The sequence below is a fragment of the Lepidochelys kempii genome, chromosome 1 (genome assembly GCF_965140265.1).
Source record: "Lepidochelys kempii isolate rLepKem1 chromosome 1, rLepKem1.hap2, whole genome shotgun sequence".
Taxonomy (NCBI): Eukaryota; Metazoa; Chordata; order Testudines; family Cheloniidae; genus Lepidochelys; species Lepidochelys kempii.
Window position 1 is genome coordinate 158,140,405 of NC_133256.1, and position 20,660 is coordinate 158,161,064.

The window sequence follows — 20,660 nt, forward strand, 5'->3', positions numbered from 1 at the left end:
CCAGGGAACAGTTGTGGTAAAGACATCAGGTTAATGTGTTAGGGTTTACACTGTATGACAAACAACAGTGCTTTTCTATCCCTTCTTACTACTTCTACATAATAAACACTTTCCCTGTCAACTAATTTCTAGGGGTGATGTGTCATTCCCCATATTTCACCAATCACCCATGGAGTCTTCCAGCAAAACCAATGTAAATCACACCTGACGCTACTACTAATACAAAAATAAGACAAAAATAAGACAAAATATTCTATTTTAACACAGCAAAAAAGGGACACAATTTTACTGCTTTGCAGGTAGCCTTTAAATATATACAGTCCATAATCTCTCAATTTGTTTTGAGAGTAACAAAAAGGCAACCAAAAATGGTTGTCAGAGCAGCTGACAGGAGCATAAAAACATCCCACCAAAATACAACTGAATAAAATAGGGAAATCTGTCTAATTTATTAAAAGTTTTTTTTTTAAATATGAACCAACAATTATGACCACTGTTGCACTTTAGCTATGTTAGGGTATAAAATGGAGCCAGGATTCCATCATAGGTGCCCATGATACAACTTAAAATTCCAACAAATTTATATCAGTGTATGTTTTGCCATTGCTTTCAATAGGGCAAGAATTTCACTTCTGGGGTGGTGCTCCTTTTTAAACATACATGCATGCATAATTTGAAAGGTTTATAGTGAGACCAAGCAAATTTCAGCACACATTTCAGTGGTTTGTATTTTTAAATGTTGGCGGTGTCTGATAATTACTTTAGATAAAAGTTTAATGACTGTAAATATGACCATTGTATATCTGCTTTCTGTGTTTGGCCATGAGAATCCCTCAGAAAATGCTTTGACAGATTTAGGTTAGAAAATGATCAATCAGCAATATGGTCAAACTAGTTATTTTAATTTTTTTAAATACTGCTATTTTATACTTTTATCTCTTATACGGATAACACTCAGTATATTTCTTACATTCTTATAATTTAGTACAAAAAAATTTAAAGGCAGAATCTTACTACATGTAGAAGTTATGGTTAATGAGAGCTGCATTGCTTAATAAGCAAAAAAACATTAAAAAAAATCATATGATCTGAACATCTATTCCTGAGTGAGAATTTAGAGCCTGATCCAAAATCCTTTGTTTTTATTTTGCAGAGACAATGACAGGCTGCAATAGCTCTAATGAGGCAGCCACAGTTTATGAACCTTCCTCCTCTTCCCTCCATCCCCCCAAAAGCTGGTTTTTGTTATGAATTTTTCCAACAGTTTTAAAATAAACTGGATCTTTAGAATCTGGACTACTCTCCCCAGCCTATCACCTGAGAACTTTTCACAAATTCTACTTCAGTATACTCCTTTAAATAACATTGAGGCAGATTTGAAATTTGAAATGAAAGAAACTTGTTTTGAAGCTTTCCTTAAATTAAGCTCAAATGTTCAAAGGCTTATCTGAACTAGTAAGAGTTTGGATTTCTTCTCTTCCTGCAATAAACTGACAGCTTTCCCCTAGCCCTCTATCAGACCCTCCTCAAACTTCAGCTCTCTCCCAGACAAGCAAGGCAAGTACTGGAGAAACTGAAGGGGTAAGTGAGAAAGAAGGGTATGAAGATTTGGGGAATCTGTCTGTACAACTTGTGAATTCTCTCCTCCAGAGTGGTGAGGAAACTGAGGCAGGGAAATGCGTGTAGAGTTTATTATTTTTCTACAGATCTGTGTATTTATTGTGCACTTAAAGAGCAATGGTGTTAGAATCCTGTGCAGTCTGTATTTGTGTTTTTTGTTAACCTGTGACCCCCCCAAAGCACCCACACTACTGGAATTCTGAGAGGGGGTGTGTTTAAGATATGGGGGGGATGGGGCGTGAGAGTCTGAGGAGTCAGCCCTACTCCCAGGAACTAGCAACTGGACCACAGGATCTATGCTTTCAGGAAGATCAGCACCCCCAGGAGAGTGCCTAGGGTCTCCAAGATGGGGCAGTGCCTAGACTCTGAGGTCCAGAGGCTTAAAGCACATGGGATCCAGCCAGCAGTTAGTTCCCTCACAGCAGTGTGGTGCATGCCTGATAGGGGATGTTTGACTGGCACATCTTGGAGAACTTGAAGGGTTGAGCAAGCAAGAAAGGTTCCCAGAGATAAGCTAGTTCTTACTTTACCAAGTCAAACCTCAAAAGAAGTTTGGGGTTCAGTTCAGTGACTGGTTTTGGTCCAGTTCTTAATTTTTGCTAATTATATTTTTAATCCCTATTTAAAAGGCCATAAAACCCAGCAAATTCAAAGTGCAGGTCAATGTTCTATCATTAACCACCAACCCTGTTTCATTATATAACCAGGGACAAGAAACTATGTATTCAACAAGCTCTCAAAAGTGAGGAAACGTAATCAGTAATTCAGTTTATTTTAAGCCGGTGAATAGGCTTAAGAGTCCCACTAAAATACAGTAATACAGTTGCTATGGAAGTCATGGTTTGGCCCCTGTGGGAAGCCAGTTATGCTGATTAATCTCTTTACACCATGCTGACTGTTTACCATGCATACTCATGGTTTTCTGATGAAAAATTCGTTTACCAGACCTCTTGTATATCCATAATATGGAAGCTGTCAAGAAGTGAATTCAGAGTAACTAGTGTATTTGGCCATGTATCAACTTTCACATGTATGTGGGAATTGCCACATCTGCAGAATAGCCTGTTTTAGACAGTGGCTTACATCACATGAAGAAAGCAAGTTCTCATAATAAACATGGACAAATGTTACTATACCACAATGCTGAGGAGATTGGTTGAGAGAGGAATTCTTCCCGGCACCAGCTGGTGATCAGTTTATATCCTAGCTAATATAAATACAGATTCTATTCTTATTCAGCAAGTGTAATCCCTTTTCTTTGAAGTAAGATTCTCAGAACTGTATGAAGTACCCACATTTCATGGATTTATGACAACGACAGGGCACAGAGAGAGAGGAACCTGTTAGGTAGCCAGTTATGGCTCATTTGGCTCCCTGCCCACCATCTTAGAAGCTGCTCTAAACTAAGTCAGCTGGCTAGGCTCACTTAAGGTATGTCTACACAGCTACAAAAGACCCATGGCAGCAAGTCTCAGAGCCTGGGTCATTTGACTCAGGCTCACACGGTGGGGCTAAAAATAGCAATGTGAGCATTTAGGCTTGTGATGGAGCCCATGCTCTGGCACCCCACAAGGGGAATTACTGATGCACTCTCCTATGTTTCCCTAAAAACTAGTTAAGAGATGAGTGACAAGAGTTTACTCTGTACCCCTTGGTAACAACATTTCCTTAACCATTTGCTTAGGACCATCAAAAGCCTGTAAAAGTCTTTAATAAATTATATACACCTTTTCCAACCTTAATGTTTTCAGATACTAGTGAAAGGTCAGAAAGTCACAATTTTTACTCTTTTACAAGCTGTGCTGGCTTATTACTATGATCTCATCTTTACTGGCAATGGTGGAAAATTTGCATCAGCTTCTACTTATCTGCAAATTGCAAACTTGTAAAATGATTGTCCTTGTTGACAGAGCAGTTGATAAAGCTCCAGTTTTGAAAATGGCAGATATTTCCCATGGGGAATGTTTCTCTTACCTGCGCATGGACTAACTGCAAAGCCCACTCTCTTCTGAGCCCTGTCAAAGATAACATAGAAGCCTTCCATAACTGTAGCACCAATAACCAGGGCACTGGTGGACGAAGAGATGCCAAACCGGTAGCATTCTAAATTCTGTCCAATCCCAAGGATGGGTTGAATATAAAGCTGTTCATTTAAATAAATAAATAAAATAAGTAGCAGTAATCCACAGTATTTAGAAGATAATGACATTAGTCCATAACTGTGGATGCATGCAATAACACGGCTCTTAATCTGGAGTGTTCTCCAGAGCTTTTGATTTCTAATTTTGAGCACTCAGGAGTTCATAAGAAATGAATGAATTAGAGTAAGATGAGTGTTGTAAGATACTTAAAACTGGGCAGAGTGTCAGTGGAGTTAAGAACTAGGAACACTGGTTAAATTTGGACTTTTAATGAGCTGACTCTTAAAAGTCACCTTCACTTTCATCTAAGTGAACTTTTTACATTTTCTATTGTGTGTGTGTGTGTGCGGGGGGGGATGGATATGCACTCAAATTACAGAAATATTCAAAAGGATTATCTGGATGCAGGGGATCCAGAGAGCATTCATGTCAGCTTCAAGCCTCTACATGAATAAACTAAAGTCAGTTTCACACCCTTGTTTCTCACTCAGGGGATGAAAGACTGTCAAGCTACATGGTCAATACAGAAAAAGCTTACATCAAGCCTTTTCTCTATTTCATGTAAAGTTTACCTATATGTTTCAGCCAAGGTAAGAGGGTGTAAAACTGATGTTAATTGATGTTTAGTTCATATTGCCACCAACGCTGAAAAGGCGATCAGGAATTATATTGGTTTATGATTAAAGCAGAAGTGGCACATTATATTTTAAAAAACGGACAGTACATACTGTATCTAGGCTATAATGACAATAAAAACAAACTGGGAAATTGGCAAAGGGACAATAAGGTCCTTTGCCAAGAGTACCATTTTCAGGAAGAAGTGCCTCACACTGTCATGGGAGAAAAGAGTACAAAAGCATTCTTGGAATTTTTCCTGACAATTTGAAAACTCCCCCTTCTGCTCCACAGTTAGCGAAAAAATGGGGATGTTTTTGCAAAGTGTCATTGAAATTTTTCCCTTTTAAAATTTAGCTTTCAAATTTCATCAGAAACGTTCAGCAGATCTAGAAGTAGTCCTGTTCAGACAACCATTAAAAACATTTTTTGTAAGTAGGAACTCCAATGATAGTTAAATAAATGACTGGGATTGATTATCTGTGCATCACCAAAATAGCTTTATACAAATGGGATGAGAAGGCAAGCTGAATGCAAAGATGAAAGAACTATGTCATCATAAAGTTTACTTCTCTGTTGCTGTAAGGAATTATTAGACTGTAGTCAGAGTAGCAGCCGTGTTAGTCTGTATTCACAAAAAGAAAAGGAGTACTTGTGGCACCTTCTAGACTAACAAATTTATTTGAGCATAAGCTTTCGTGAGCTACAGCTCGCTTCATCGGATGCATGTATGGTAACACCCATTGTTTCATGTTCTCTGTGTATATAAATCTCCCCAATGTATTTTCCACTGACTGCATCCAATGAAGTGAGCTGTAGCTCACGAAAGCTTATGCTCAAATAAATTGGTTAGTCTCTAAGGTGCCACAACTCCTCCTTTTCTTCTTTAGACTGTAGTGTGGCTGATCAAATCCAAATAAGACAAGTTCAAACCTGTGGTAGGATAGTGATCCGAAATGATCTGCTAGAGTTTTCATCTCTCAGGTAGATAGAAAGTTTAGGAAATAAGGAAAATGGTGTTTTGGTTTTATCCCAGCATGCAAGCTGGGAACCAGTCCAGAATCCAGAGGAGAATGTTTGGATCTATGGAAAAAAATGTGACACACACATGTTACATATCCTCTAATAGATGCATATAACAATAATTTTAATCTCTTTAATATTCAGGCATGCTTTCTTCTCCCTTAACTAGGGGAGCTCAAGGGTGGACAAGTCCAGTGGAGGTGTTTGTCGTCTTCTGTGATAAAACGTATGAAGCTTGTGTCCATTATAAGCCATCAGTGAGGTCATGTCAACCCTTCAGGCTGTTCTAATGCATCAAACTGATTAGTGTTAAGACAGTTTATTAAAAAACCTTATTGTGGCATAAACGCACATAAATATGCCTAGTGGTAGGATTTTGGAAGGACTGTGGGACATCAACATCTCTATTAGGTCTGTGGATCAAAACACTAATTTAGTCTTGGCAGCAGGGACAGAATAGTTAGAAACTATTTAACTAGCTGCAGTAAATATGTAGGCAGGATGGTCAAACTCATAAGCTCCCTGAGCAATTACTGCAACATTAACAAACAGGAAAAGTAGTAACTAGCCGTTACTCCTTCTCCACCCATTCCCCGAACTTTCATGTACATCTGGAGCTGAGCATAGATACAAAGAAGTAGGTACATTTTAAACCCAAACAATCTAACAAAGTCAAGAACCTCCTCCCTTTTCCAGAGATACACTATTGTCTTCATGCGATTTCCAAGCTATGAATTTAGGGTCTTATCCAAAGCCCTTTGAAATCAAAGGGAACCTTTCCACTGACTTCAGCAGACTTTTGATCAGGCCTTTAGTCCCTTTTCCTGCCTCACCCCTCATACAACTTGACATGCTTTTGAAATAAAATTGATGAACAGCGTTTCTTACTACAGCCATGGTATTAACCAAGCAAACAATAAACCCTTGCAGAGCTTCTCCGCCCAAGACAAACATCTTGTTCTACTCCCTGAAGCACATAAATGTTGACATGATGCCAGACAAGACAAACACACTTCCTGAATCCTGTGCAGTACTTTGTGCCTGTTCCTGTTTCCTTATGAAACAGCACACACCACACAGTACGAAACACCATCACACCAAACATTCTGTGTAGGCGAACAAAAAAGCTAAACCCAACTTCCTCTTACATGGTTTATTTATGCGTATTCACCAAAATAGACTCTCATAACAAATTGAAGCCATATACCCAGAAATTAATTATATAGAAAATTCCAGTGGTGACATGTGTTTGCAAACATGGCTTAAAACTTTCTCTAAAGTCTTAAAATAAATATGTGAATAAAAAACCCCCTACCGTTTGGAAGTCAGAGCACAGTCATCAATCATTTAGACTTCAACATTTCCTAATGCAATACCTGTCTATCATTCTTGTATAACCCCCATTACTATAGTATCTGAGCACCTCACAACCTTTAATTTAGCCTCACGTCATCACTGAGGTAGAGAAGTGTTATTATCCCTGTTTCACACATGGGGAACTGAGGCACATAAAGATTAAGTGACTTACTCAAGGTCACATGCAGAGCAGGGAATTCAGCCTGGATTTCTAAAGTCTGAGGTGAACATCTTAACTACTGAACTGACCTTGGTCCCTTTAGGACAAGGTCTGCTCAAACTGATGCCATAGTACTCCTCCCACATGGTGTGTGGGGTTCACTTATTTTACAAAGAATGGGTGACATCATCCTAACAGCAGTGTCTGGAGAAATGTTTTGAGATGGTGATCTGCTTATTTCCACAAAGGACTCTGAAAGATCAAAGTTGCCCGTGGGCTATCCAGCACTGAACAGGCTGCTCTGTGTTAAGGGCTTCAGTATGGCAAGGTGGCGAGCACTGTTCCTGGGCTAGCCAAGCACTTAATCATGGGAGTTGTCCCCACTGAAGTCAATGGACTACTTGTGTGCTTGAAGTTAAGCACATGCCAAGTGGTTGGCTGGCCCAGGACAGAGTGCTCAGCACTTTGAAGGTCTCAGCCTTTGGTCTGAACTACTCAAAAATAATCTAGAAAGAAAATACTTCTTTTCTCTCTCAACCTTCTCTATGAAGATAGACCTTGCAATCTGAAAAATACTGTGTGCTGGCATTAGGCCTGGACAGGGCAAGACTATACGGTTTTGAATGCTTGCTTTGATTTCAAGAATAATAGTTTCTCACATTACACTTATCTGCCTTATTTTTATATGCCAAACCAATATATTTTGGGAGGCATGGCTTTATACCACATAAATGGACCATGCAGGTCATTAAAATAAAGGATTTTAGCCAAATTTAAGAATCCCCCTCCCACCACCACTTTTTAACAGAATGTTAATCTAAGCAAATGTCATATTTCAATGAAACAGTGCCTTCCACGAGCGAAACATGTTGAAAGTGGTACTACAGCACTGTGTTGCAGTAGAAAGTACAGCTACTGAAATATATTGGATGCTAAACACGATCCTGCTAACATTACTCATGTGAGTCAGAATCTGATACTCTGACTCCCCCTCCATGAACAGTTCTGATTTCAGTAGGACTGGTTCCAGAGCAAGATGCTTCTAAACATAATGGTGGCAGAATCAGGCCCATAAGTAGCTTTATAGATATGAATAGTCTCATTGAAGTCCACGAGACTCTAATGACAGTAGGCATTATGCCTGACAGGAAGTGCTCGCAGAATCAGCCCTTTATGTTTCATGAACATTTACTTTTGAATCAGTGAAACTAATTGTCAGACCCAAGTGCACTGAATTTGAGAAGCAGGGAATCACATTAATGGTTCTTCAGTGCATCAGAACAAGCATTATGCCACTGCAATAGTTCTCAACCTTTTCCATATTAGGACTCCTTTTTTCACACTGGAACCCGACCCTACCCAGAGCCATTGCCCATTTAGCAACGTGGGCGGGGTGATCGCAACCTCCAGACACATGAGTTCGGGACCCCCCAGATTGAGAACTCACGAACTCTAGTGCTAGACAACACCCGAAAATATCCACATGCAGGTTTTCCTTCCAGGAACAAGGCAGGTTTTACAAGATCAGCTTACCAATGATGTGTGCACAATTGCTTCGACCACGGCATTGAAGACTTTCTGGGGCAGGCGGAGGAGAGTGGTGCCACTGTCTACTATTGCTTTGTCCGCATTATACTACGAGAACAAGAGGGAAGGAGCGCAGTTAATATACCGTATGAGAGTTAAATGGTGTCGTCAGTTGCTTCATAACAATGACTAGACTGTTCTTTTTCAGTAGCAGTGCTTATCATACGAGTCACCATCAACAATACAAATGTCAAACAAACACTTCACCTACTTTTTACCTCTGTTTCTGTAGTAGACAAAAAAAAAAAAAGCAGAAGTGCACAAGGAACCACTGAACCAGAATGATGAATTCAAGTCTTATCACATTATAATCCATGCTTGCAAAATTGACATGTTTCTCTTCTCATATACAAAAATCCAGTAAATTCAGAAGCTTCTCAAGCATAAAGTACAGTATATGAATACATAAACATTAACAAGGCATGCCTTTTACAAAATACCTGTTAGTGACTATTGTTAATGATAGAAACATGTGGAAATGGTAGGGGTTTTTCTATGAACTTCTTTTTCTATCAATTGAACCAATATATGCAACATTATTTAGGAGTTGGATGTTTATGGCACAATTTAAAAAAAACAAACAAGGAAACAGAGTCTTTAATTAGTTTACACTCTTAAATTACAGAAGTAACACCACAATTTTAAATCCTTAAGTTTAATGAATATCAATTACATGGAATATTTTTAATGAAGTTCTGAAATGCACTGATGAAACTCAAATCTGGTTAAAACCAAAAGATACTTTGGTTTTCTTTTGGTAGTGCTTGGTCCTGCAGATTGCTGAGCACTGCTAAAAGAAATGCAGAGAGTTTAAGCATTATATCAAACCATTTAGTGTTCATTCAGCATGTGTGCAGAAATGCTTCTATGGAGCAGAGGGAAAGGGAATTGAGGGAGGAGGTTGTGGTCAAGACATGTATGTTTAACTAACACACAAACAAACAAACCCCACAAGCTAGTGAACACAAATGATAAGCACAGCAGTCATGTTTATTATTTTCAGTTACTCCTGTCACCACCAACTAGCATCTCAGAGCTGCACTTGGAAGCAGTTTATAGCAAACACAGTCATGATGGCCATCCACTGACAGAAATACATGTGAAGGTGCAAAGAAAGCAATATTACTCACAACCTAACAGCTCAATGCTTTCTATGCTAGTCACAGTGTGTTTAGACCCACCAGTATGCAAAGCCTGCTTGCCTTAGATTAACCTTACTGGATCACAGACAACAATCCACCAGATGCGGCAGCTATGCTGGCAACTCAGCACTTCGCTCCCCCAAATCCTCACCCCGAAGGATCAAGACCGTAACTGCAACAGAATACTAGACAGCTTGCCAGGATTGAAGAAAAGAGATTAGATTTTCCAGAGAGGAAAGGAGGACTGTTGTCTCTTGTGACTGTAAGTTTTACAAAAATGCTCTATTTCCTAATTCATTAGCAAATACTGAAGGGTAAGTCCAGTGGATCACAATTCATCCTCCCAGGGTAATCATTGTGCATCTATGCAAATTCAGAAGGACTAACGAGCTAGCTAACCTTATAACTACTCTGACCTTTGTCTACTGTTTAGCTCCTAAACTTTAATTAGGGGTCTGCTTTGATCGTGGCAGGGACTATGTCTTCAGACTTCTGTACAGTGACTAGCATGGCCTGGGCATTCTAAAAATGACAGAAAATAATAGCAGCAACAGTACCTGCAAAAATATTTAACTTCAGTGATAAAACTAAAGATTTAAGTGGCAATTTTTTTTGTGAAGGACTCATACCAAAAGGCTACAGAAGCAATGGCAACCCACTTCTCACCAGTACCATTTCAAGGTGCTTGTTACACAGTGGCTGCAGCCGAGCACCCCTTGTGGCCAGCGGTGCCTCTGCAATGCTCTGCCTCCTTTTCACTTTGTTCAGGGCTCCTTAAACAAAACTGCACACAGTCTTGCTCATCCGCTCAGAGCCCTTCTTGAGGCCCGGTTTATTTGTTAATACACGAGTTCCAAAAAAACAAACACAAAAACAAAATCTTGCACCTAGCATTACACTGGGCATAGTCTCTTCCCACTGTCAGAGCCGATAGAGAAGATGCTAGGGCCTAGCTTGCCTTCTCCCAAAGGAAAAACAAAACTTTCAGCTAAGTCTTCTTACCCAGCCCCAAATTCCTTCATCAGGGACCACTACAGGAGACCCCCTCTCCCTGCAGCTTCACTCTGCAGGTCCCCTTCTAGTTTTACCCTCACTCAGGGCCGTCCCTAGCTGTTCTGGGGCCATACGCAGCTCCCGCATGGGGTGTGGGGGGAGAGGGGGTGCCCAGGCCTCCATGTGGGAGGGGATGGGCAGGGCTGGCTTGGAGGACAGAGGGGAAGCACCCCCCAGCACTCACCAGCAGCGCAGCTGGGTCAAGGTCGCTGCACTTCCCACCGCTGGTGAGTGCAGGCCTAGCCCTGCTGCAGTCCTCAGGGGCGGGGGCCATGGGGAAGAGGCGGAGCGGGGGCTGGAGCAGCATGCAGCTGCACAGGGCACCAGGAAATTTGGGGCAGCTGCATACTTTGCATATGGGTAAGGACCGCTGCACCATCACTGAATTCCCTCAGACCCTTTATAGCCCAAAGGCAGCCCTGCCCTCTTAATTGGCTCAACTGGGAGCAGATGTTCTGGCACAGAGGCGCTGGACCTATTTCAGTAACCTTGGGCCAGCCACCCTGTGACAGTGCTGTTTGAAACATTTTCCTTTTCATGTGTTTGGCATATATACAAACACATCGTATTGTTTAAGATGTACAAAGTTTGTTCTTTTTCACGGGTTGTCACCAACTTTTAAATCTTGTAAAGAGGGCTGCAACATACTTCCATATAGAAGGGCAGTACATTTCAGAGTTTAACTCGGATTGCTTCACTTTTTGTTTTAAACCAAATGAATGGACTCTTTGCTTAAAAAATAGTTAGGGTGGTGTTTTTTGTTTTGTTTTTTTAAACCTATATACAAACAGTATTCTCATTGCAAATACCTCTCTGCAGTCCAGGTTAAGGTTCTGGCCTCCAACCTCCAGTTTGAGAATTTCAATCTGGTAATACCACTCCTCCTTTATAGGTGTGTACCAGATATCACCCTTGTACAAACTTGGTTCAATTCCACCCATGATCTGAAGAGACAAAATCGTAAGTTTCAGAGTAATGCAAACTCCCCCACGTACTTGCATAAAAACTAAGAAAACTGTGATTACACAGGGCAAATACATTTTACTGAGCTCCATCTGCAAAAATTCAGTTGTTGAACACAATTGGATAAAAGGATATGTTTCAAGTATTTCAAACGTCAAGATGCCAGAGGGCACTTGCTATAGTTAACAAGTCAAAGTCCTATTTAGGACCTCCTCTTGAAGTGTCCTAAGTGCCCGCAATGCCTGCCAACTTCAAATTGATTTCCTTATGGGAGTTCCCTTCTTGAGTTAAAATTAAACAGGGTTTTTAATGATACTGCCAAGGCTGAATCTAGGCAACACACAAGAATGGGAAAGAACATCTAGCCTTCACATGAAAAATTCACTTAAGAGTACAAAAGAGTTAATATAGCCTAATAATGCAATTTTTAGATGCACTTAAGAGAAATGCAATATGGCAGTTGAGTCAATGCTACCATTATTAGTTCCTGGTAGCATTTCCATTTCTGTTAATTGTACCTTTGATACACTAAAGTTAGTTAGTTTTAATTTAAGGCCATTTCTTGGTCTTACTGACCTCCATGGTAGCATTCTCTGAAATGCTTCCAGTTCCACATGCAAATAGGCAGAACTACAGGTCTCAATGTGTGGATGAGATGATGGTGTAGGGAGGCAGGTTTTAGGTTTATTAGGAACCTTTGAGGAAAGGAGGAGCCTACACAGGAAAGATGAACTCCACCTAAACCAAAATGGGACTAGACTGCTGGCATGTAAAATTGAAAAGGTTGTAAAGGATTTTTTTTTTTTTAAACTAAGGGCTGGGGGAAAGCCAATAGGTGCAGAGGAGCATGTGGTTTGGGCAGAGACATCCCTTAGGGATGAATTTATTAAAGGGGGAACTCTATAGTCTAACACAAAGAATAGGAAATAAAATCGGTAAAGTGCAGGTAGTAGCTAGTGAGGAACAGTCACACATAAAAGAATCCAGTTAAAATATAAACACATGGAGGCAAACAACTGACTATTGACAAAATATACAAGGGCTTATATACAAATGCTAGAAGACGAAATACTAAGACTAAATACTAAGATGAAGAAAGATGAGTGCCTGGCATGAAGTGAGGATATTGATATAATAGGCATTGCAGAAACTTGGTCGAATAAAGATAATCCATGGGACACGGTAATAATGGGTTTCCACTTTTGGAAAGGAAGATAATGTCTGTCTGTATCTGCACAAGTTTTTTCATGAAGTTGATGGATAAAGGGGTACAAAATATACTGGAATGACAGTTCATGCTGGTGGGTGAGTGGAACTCATTGCCAAGGGATGTTGTGAAGGCCAAAAGGATAACTGGGTTCAAAAAAGAATTAGATAAGTTCATGGAGGATAGGTCCATTGATGGTATTAGCCAAGATAGCCAGGGACACAACCCCAAGCTCTGTGTGTCCCTAGATCTTCAACTGCCAGATGCTGGGATTAAATGACAGATCACACAAAATTATCCTGTTCTCTTCATTCCTTCTAAAGGCTCTGGCACAGGCCACTGTCAGAAGACAGAATATTGGGCTAGATGACTTGTATGGCCATTCTTATGTACAATAAGATCAGAATTTGCTCTTTGTCATATACATTTCTCAAGTGTATTAACTTACACATTTGTCAAAAATAACTGTAGCAAAAATTTGCAAGGAGTAGGGACCAGATTCTGCCAGCTTTATTCACATCAAGTACTACTTTATTCCGAGTGTTCCTATTAATTTAAATTATGTTACTTGCAGAGTACGGGACAACTCAGTGTGAGCAAAGGTGGTGAATCTGGCCTCAAGTCAAAAAGTTAAGGGACAGTGCTTCTTTCTTACAAGTTTCTAATTAAAAAGACAAAATTCAATATGAAATGTAGCAGTTGGCTCAAAAAACACCAAAAGAAAAAAACCCAAAAGGTAATTAGTGGAGCATATTTAAGTAAAAATGGATAAAAGGTGGAAAGAATAAAGAGGCACTTTAAACTCTGTAAATTAAAATAGATTTCTTATGTTTATTAACTCTGGAAAGCGAGAGAATGATTAGTTTGAATGATTTTTCCCTTTCAGACTGACAGATACCCACAAGACTACCTCCGTTGGTACCACTTCCAGAAACAGGCCTTCCAGCTCCACACATCTGCAGGGAGAAAACGTTGGGAATCTCCGCTTGACTCACAAGGGAATCAAAGAATGTCCCCACAGAACTTGATGGCTAGAGTATGTTGAGGGGAAAAAAAAAAAAGGAAGAAAAAAAGCAGATAAATGCAGGATTATTCGCTCAGATGATAAACTGCTTTAAGAATAATTTTAAATAGGTTTTGTAGAAACAAGCGAATCAATCACAAAATTCCCCTTCAGTGGACGAAGATGAATTTCTGACAACTGATCGATGAACAAACACTCCAGATTTAAATAATTAATTAAAAGGAAAACAGAACAGACAAACTTTTGTCATTTCCCTGTCTTTAGATATTTCTCACACACATTTTTATTCTTGGCCATTGATACATGCATCCAGAAGACAACAGTGTACTCATTGATTGCAGTATTGGCTCCTGACAAAGCCTACGCATTTCACTGCTAAAAGCACCGAAGGGCACTCAATTTCTGCAGAAGGATTTGCCATATATTGCATTGTGGGTCAGCAGAAGAATCAGGAATCAGTTTTCCCTGCCACTTTTCCACGATCAAATGGCAGCATTTTAGAGCTCAATCATCCAGCAGTTCAGATTTGAACGCTAATCTTCAGTTTCTAAATCTTACCTTCCTTCCTTTGGAATGGGTGGAATATCAAAATGCACCTACCACAATTAACTATTGGTTTAATAATTGCTGTCATACACTACATGTCTAGAGTGATACTGTGCCCTCACGCTAGCCTTTACAGTTTCTATAAAAGCAGTTAAGCTGAGCAGGTTTATATTGAGATATATCAGCTCTGCATTTCATAACACTTGGGTATTTGTTCAGCACACAGAACACTAGGGCCTGATCCTGTGAGGTGAGCACCCTTAGAACTTCACAAAACCAATGCCTTAATAAAAAGAGAGCAAAACCCTTAAGTATGTTATTTGCCTAATCAGCAATTTGAAAAAGAGCTCCCTTCCCTCCCTGCTACCCTCAGTGACAGCGCATTACAGTAAGGAAGGTTCAACTCAATGTAATTGCCATCCAATTACGTGTAAAGAATTCCAGTTCTGGTGGCAACTGATAACACATTTTACGTTATAAGTGGGCAAGTTTGAGTTTCTGGATTTCTCAGGGCAGCACAATGAATGTAGAGTTAAGGTAGTTTGGGTAGTCTGATTTTCATCTCCAGATCTCTAGAGTTATTGTAAATTTAACCTTTTTCCTCCAAATTTCCTGGCTTTTTAATAGTAGGGCTTTGTGTGGTTTATAAAAATAATACCCTATGCACGTTTTTTTCCTCTCTTACATTACAGATATACATACTCCAAATCTCAATGTATGTTTGGTTTTTGTTTGTTTGAAATAAAATCAGCAACATGGGGCTTTGCCTAGAACATGCATCAGCTTCCAAGCAAGCATAAAGAGATTCACCAAGAACGCTCCATGTCCTAGCCTTATATATATTAGGAGATGTGTGGCCTCCTACCAGACGTTACTTACCCGGGTGCTGTAGTATGTTCAACAGCCAAACCTTCCACTACTAGAAGATTGTTCAGGCCAAATGAGCAAAAACTGGGTCATCAGCCCCCAGACAAGCCTAAATCCTCATTGGGGGTAACAGCTCCATTTAGGTTTCAGAGTAGCAGCCATGTTAGTCTGCATTCGCAAGATGCTACAAGTACTCCTTTTCTTTTAGCTCCATTTAGGTTTGCTGGGATCTGCCAAACCTGATAGGCTCCCAGCGGACATGGCGTAACTGGCAGGAAGCCTTGACAATTTTGCTAAGGGCTTGTGGGGAGAAGGCGGGGGGGGGGGGGGGAAGGACAAGGAGTCTAAAGCCTTTAGGGGAATGCTCCATGACATTTGAAAGCACCTCCCTTCATTACCCTGTTTTTATTTTTTGCTTTATTTTAATCATGAAAGGTGGGGTGGGGGGGGGGGAGCCTTACCTTGGCTAAGGCATCATAAGCAAGTCCAAGGATTCCATGCCATTTAATCCCCGGTAAAAAGAAATTCTCTGAGTCCAGAATGGTAGCAATGTTGACAGTGTAAGTGCCATTGATTCCCTTTGGAATAGTAATGACATCAGTGCCAAGCACTCCAGTCCAACTTCCTTGAGTATACCGAACAGCGACATCAGTGCCTTGTGACTTATATGTACTTGACCTATACAACGGGGTGGGAGACAGAAGAGATGCTATAAAATAAATGAACTGCTCCTTTATCATGCAAATACTGTTTAACTTTTTTTTTTTCATGAGTAGGAATAATTTAAAGTGACTTCTGGAAAACAAATCACATATACTCCAGGAGGATTGTCAGGGTAGAGAATGGAAAGAGAAATTGACCCCCTATTTTGGTATTTAACCCCTTCAGTGATTAAACTCTTCAGGATTTGAGATGGCTTTTTAATCGGGGATTGTACTAGACACTGTACAATAGGACCCGGATTCTGGTTGCACCAGTACCACTATAGAAACAAATAATAGTGCATTCAGTGAGAAGGTGGGTGAGGTAATATCTTTTATTGGACCAACTTCTGTTGGTGAGAGAGAGAGACAAGCTTTCAGGTTAGTTTCCCAGACCTGAGGAAGAGCTCTGTGTAAGCTTGAAAGCTCGTGTCTCTCACCAACAGAAGTTGGTCCAATAAAAGATATTACCTCACTCACCTTGTCTCTCTAATATCCTGGGACCAACACAGCTACACCACCACTGCAAACATTCAATTTACAGGAAACTGAATAGCTCTGTGTTCAAAACTGAAATGCCAAGCTAATTTAATAGTTTTAGACAGACACTTAATTAACGTTATTAAAAATTCCATTTTGGGTAAATAGGAATGTAATTCCTAGTTACATAGCAACAGAACATAAGTTATATGCATTTCAGAAAGTCTTAATTGTAATTCAAGGAAGGAGACAGATTTAATAGTGACTCATTGACTTACAGGAGGAGGGAGAAAAGTTCTGTATAGACTTAGAATCATAGAATATCAGGGTTGGAAGGGACCCCAGAAGGTCATCTAGTCCAACCCCCTGCTCAAAGCAGGACCAATTCCCAGTTAAATCATCCCAGCCAGGGCTTTGTCAAGCCTGACCTTAAAAACCTCTAAGGAAGGAGATTCTACCACCTCCCTAGGTAACGCATTCCAGTGTTTCACCACCCTCTTAGTGAAAAAGTTTTTCCTAATATCCAATCTAAACCTCCCCCACTGCAACTTGAGACCATTACTCCTCGTTCTGTCATCTGCTACCATTGAGAACAGTCTAGAGCCATCCTCTTTGGAACCCCCTTTCAGGTAGTTGAAAGCAGCTATCAAATCCCCCCTCATTCTTCTCTTCTGCAGGCTAAACAATCCCAGCTCCCTCAGCCTCTCCTCATAACTCATGTGTTCCAGTCCCCTAATCATTTTTGTTGCCCTTTGCTGGACTCTCTCCAATTTATCCACATCCTTCTTGAAGTGTGGGGCCCAAAACTGGACACAGTACTCCAGATGAGGCCTCACCAATGTCGAATAGAGGGGAACGATCACGTCCCTCGATCTGCTCGCTATGCCCCTACTTATACATCCCAAAATGCCATTGGCCTTCTTGGCAACAAGGGCACACTGCTGACTCATATCCAGCTTCTCGTCCACTGTCACCCCTAGGTCCTTTTCTGCAGAACTGCTGCCTAGCCATTCGGTCCCTAGTCTGTAGCTGTGCATTGGGTTCTTCCGTCCTAAGTGCAGGACCCTGCACTTATCCTTATTGAACCTCATCAGATTCCTTTTGGCCCAATCTTCCAATTGGTCTAGGTCCTTCTGTATCCTATCCCTCCCCTCCAGCGTATCTACCACTCCTCCCAGTTTAGTATCATCCGCAAATTTGCTGAGAGTGCAATCCACACCATCTTCCAGATCATTTATGAAGATATTGAATAAAACCGGCCCCAGGACCGACCCTTGGGGCACTCCACTTGATACCGGCTGCCAACTAGACATGGAGCCATTGATCACTACCCGTTGAGCCCGACAATTTAGCCAGCTTTCTACCCACCTTATAGTGCATTCATCCAGCCCATACTTCCTTAACTTGCTGACAAGAATACTATGGGAGACCGTGTCAAAAGCTTTGCTAAAGTCAAGAAACAATACATCCACTGCTTTCCCTTCATCCACAGAACCAGTAATCTCATCATAAAAGGCGATTAGATTAGTCAGGCATGACCTTCCCTTGGTGAATCCATGCTGGCTGTTCCTGATCACTTTCCTCTCATGCAAGTGCTTCAGGACTTGGGGCAACAGAAGTTTAGGAACAGCAAGTCAAAGAGAAGGGCAGAAGGAGTTCCGAAAGGAAGGAAGGAAGGGGCAAATCCACGCAGGGTTTTGGAAACTAGAAATGTTTTATGTTATTGGGTTTGGAGATTGACAAGGAGACAGATAAAGTGAGGTAAGATGAGGTTGGTACGGTCCTACTTCCTGAAGAAAGTCTGAATACAGCATTCTGAATGCTAACATTCAGGACTTGATTCTACACCACTAAAGTCAGTGGGAGTTTTGCCCTTGACTTCAATGAGAGCAGAATCAGGGCCCCACCAAGCACATGTGTGCAGGGCTGGTATCAGAAAATGGAATTGCCATAGCCTAGTGCTTTATTTTCAGACAGACATGCCAAAAGCCATTCTTTAAAAGCTAAAAGCGTAAGTCATATTTAGGAGCCTTGACAGAGTACTTAGGATTTTATTTTTTGAAGGCTCTGTTTCTAACAAGAACATAACCATCATTTCATGAACTTCACAATGATTTTTTTTTTTTTTTTTTTTAACATTACAGGAGAGCAATGAAACTTGAATTTCTTGCGATTGACTTTTGGTCCAATTTCCTGGCAATCAGTGTTTTAGTGCCAAATGACAGGGCTTAGTTTAGTTCAATACGTCTTTACCATCACAGAGTAAGAACCACCTTTGCTGGGAGCCTGTAAGTTAGTGAGTTTTATAGTGATGACTAAATATGTGTAAATACGTAAAATAGTATTATAATGTATAATTTAAATATATAGCAGTGAATATACATTAAAGACAAGCTGTGCTTGTTGAACCATCTGTATTTGGTTCTCAGCACACATTTATATTCAATTAAATATGAAGATGTGCTGGATGAAAATTTTTTGCATCAAAATCCAAAACCAAGCAAAATTCCCCTAACCTCCAGCGTTCATGGGAATCTTGAGGAAGAGTGCAGCGAGCCTATGCAACACAACACAGCAGCCTCTTCCAAAATTGTGCATTGTATCTTCGCAAATCACAGTGAAGTTGAATAGTTTACTTTACATGGTTTTTTAAATTATTATATATAAATAAAAATGGTCCAACCTCCAAGGACAGGAAAATTTTGAATTCATAACCTGATACCTTTCCCCCCCAAAATTGGGGGGAAAACCCCACCAAAATGGTTATCACATTAACATACCTCAGCACTTTTTTTCCTTGAGAACCAACATAGCTGTGAATATTTTTGTTACAAGGATTCCAGATTTTTTCCCCCTCCCAAGAGGCAAGTGGAAGCTGGTCAACTCACTTGCTTCCTTTCCTGTGAACTTACTCTGTAACAGGGCCTTCCGTAAGCTCAGCAGAGCCAGGGAAAAAACACATGAAACTTATTAGGTCAGTAGCAAGGAGTGTGGTGTATAAGGGACTGCATGAGCATCCAAGATTGCATAGGAGGCTCCCAGTTTTTCCATATAATCATGACATTCCCTAGAAAGGAGAACTCCTTTCATGCTCAGTGGAAAACTCCTTAAGAAACCCCAGCCTGGTCTGCGTGCGATTCCCACAGCCCTCGTTGAAGAGAAGGATGCAAAAGCTTTCTTTGGAGCTCAACCTCCAGTCCAAAAAGGGGGAAAGGCAAGCACTCTCAAGAAGCAGAGTGTCAGCTTTCTTGCATACCTAAACTTCTGGCCCATGAACAAAAGACCAAATTATAGTCTCAAATAAATACTGCCCTCCATCCACCCCTGCACAGGGGACCCCTGGCTATTTTGTTGGACTATAAAGCAGCCAAACTGCAGTTTTCAACTTAAAAATTTTCACTTAAATTTGAAGCCCTTATGCCTAGTGGTAGGGGAAAAGAAAAAAACCTAAACTCCATTCACAGATTCCCTAAAATTAAGGGCTGTCTAACCATTAAAGAGGTTAGGGTTAGGGTTAAAGGTCCGTAAGAGTCCATAATCCTCAAAAAGAAAAAAAAAAAAGGTGAACTAATGCACCACTCCTAGGGGCACTTCTTCAATGCCACTTTCCTAGTGTTACCTTTAGTACAGTACATACTGAAACTGTACTTTTCTCTTATCTTAATGGCACTTCTTTTCTAATGTACTTATGGATTTCTTTAGAAAGTCTGGCTACAGAGTCTATTCTTCTCTTCTCCATTAGGGAAAAAAGATCACTTCCTTCATGCATCTGAATTAGAGATATTCTTCTTTAATTGCAGTTTTATCCAGCACGCTCCCCTACAAATTTTGAAAATACCTGCTTCCAATAGCACATCTTCATGAACTTCCTGCCAGGTGTGTACCTCAGTCACTAAACATGTCCCAGAACCAGCTGAGCATCCGCTTTCCTTAAATTTCAGAAGCAGTCATACCACCTTTAACTTGTCACTGCTACAGTTGTGTTAACGTGATTGTGTATACCATTTGTACTGCACCTAGCACAATGGGGCACCTGATCCAGGGGTGAAAGTAAGTTTAGGGACTTATCGGTACAGGGCTGGGCTGGGGTCGGCTCTGGTCCCCAGAAGGGGCAGGGCCTCAGGCGGAAGGGGCGGGGCTGAGGGAGGTCAGAGCCAGCCCCGGCCCACCCTGTA

The 20,660-nt window shown here is 40.7% G+C and overlaps 1 protein-coding gene across 2 annotated transcripts in view; it reads right to left on the minus strand.

The window, feature by feature from the left end:
* The window catches only part of BACE2 (beta-secretase 2), a 54,846-nt gene that overhangs the window by 951 nt on the left and 33,235 nt on the right, over positions 1 to 20,660 (minus strand). The window contains exons 3-8 of one of the 2 annotated variants that reach the window (XM_073360344.1): positions 15,766 to 15,982; positions 13,770 to 13,898; positions 11,507 to 11,641; positions 8,449 to 8,550; positions 5,310 to 5,459; positions 3,595 to 3,763 (exon numbers count right to left, since the gene is read on the minus strand). In XM_073360344.1, coding sequence (XP_073216445.1) covers positions 3,595 to 3,763; positions 5,310 to 5,459; positions 8,449 to 8,550; positions 11,507 to 11,641; positions 13,770 to 13,898; positions 15,766 to 15,982 — 902 coding nt within the window. The remainder of the gene's footprint in view (positions 1 to 3,594; positions 3,764 to 5,309; positions 5,460 to 8,448; positions 8,551 to 11,506; positions 11,642 to 13,769; positions 13,899 to 15,765; positions 15,983 to 20,660) is intronic. The other variant, XM_073360351.1, reaches the window with a different exon arrangement.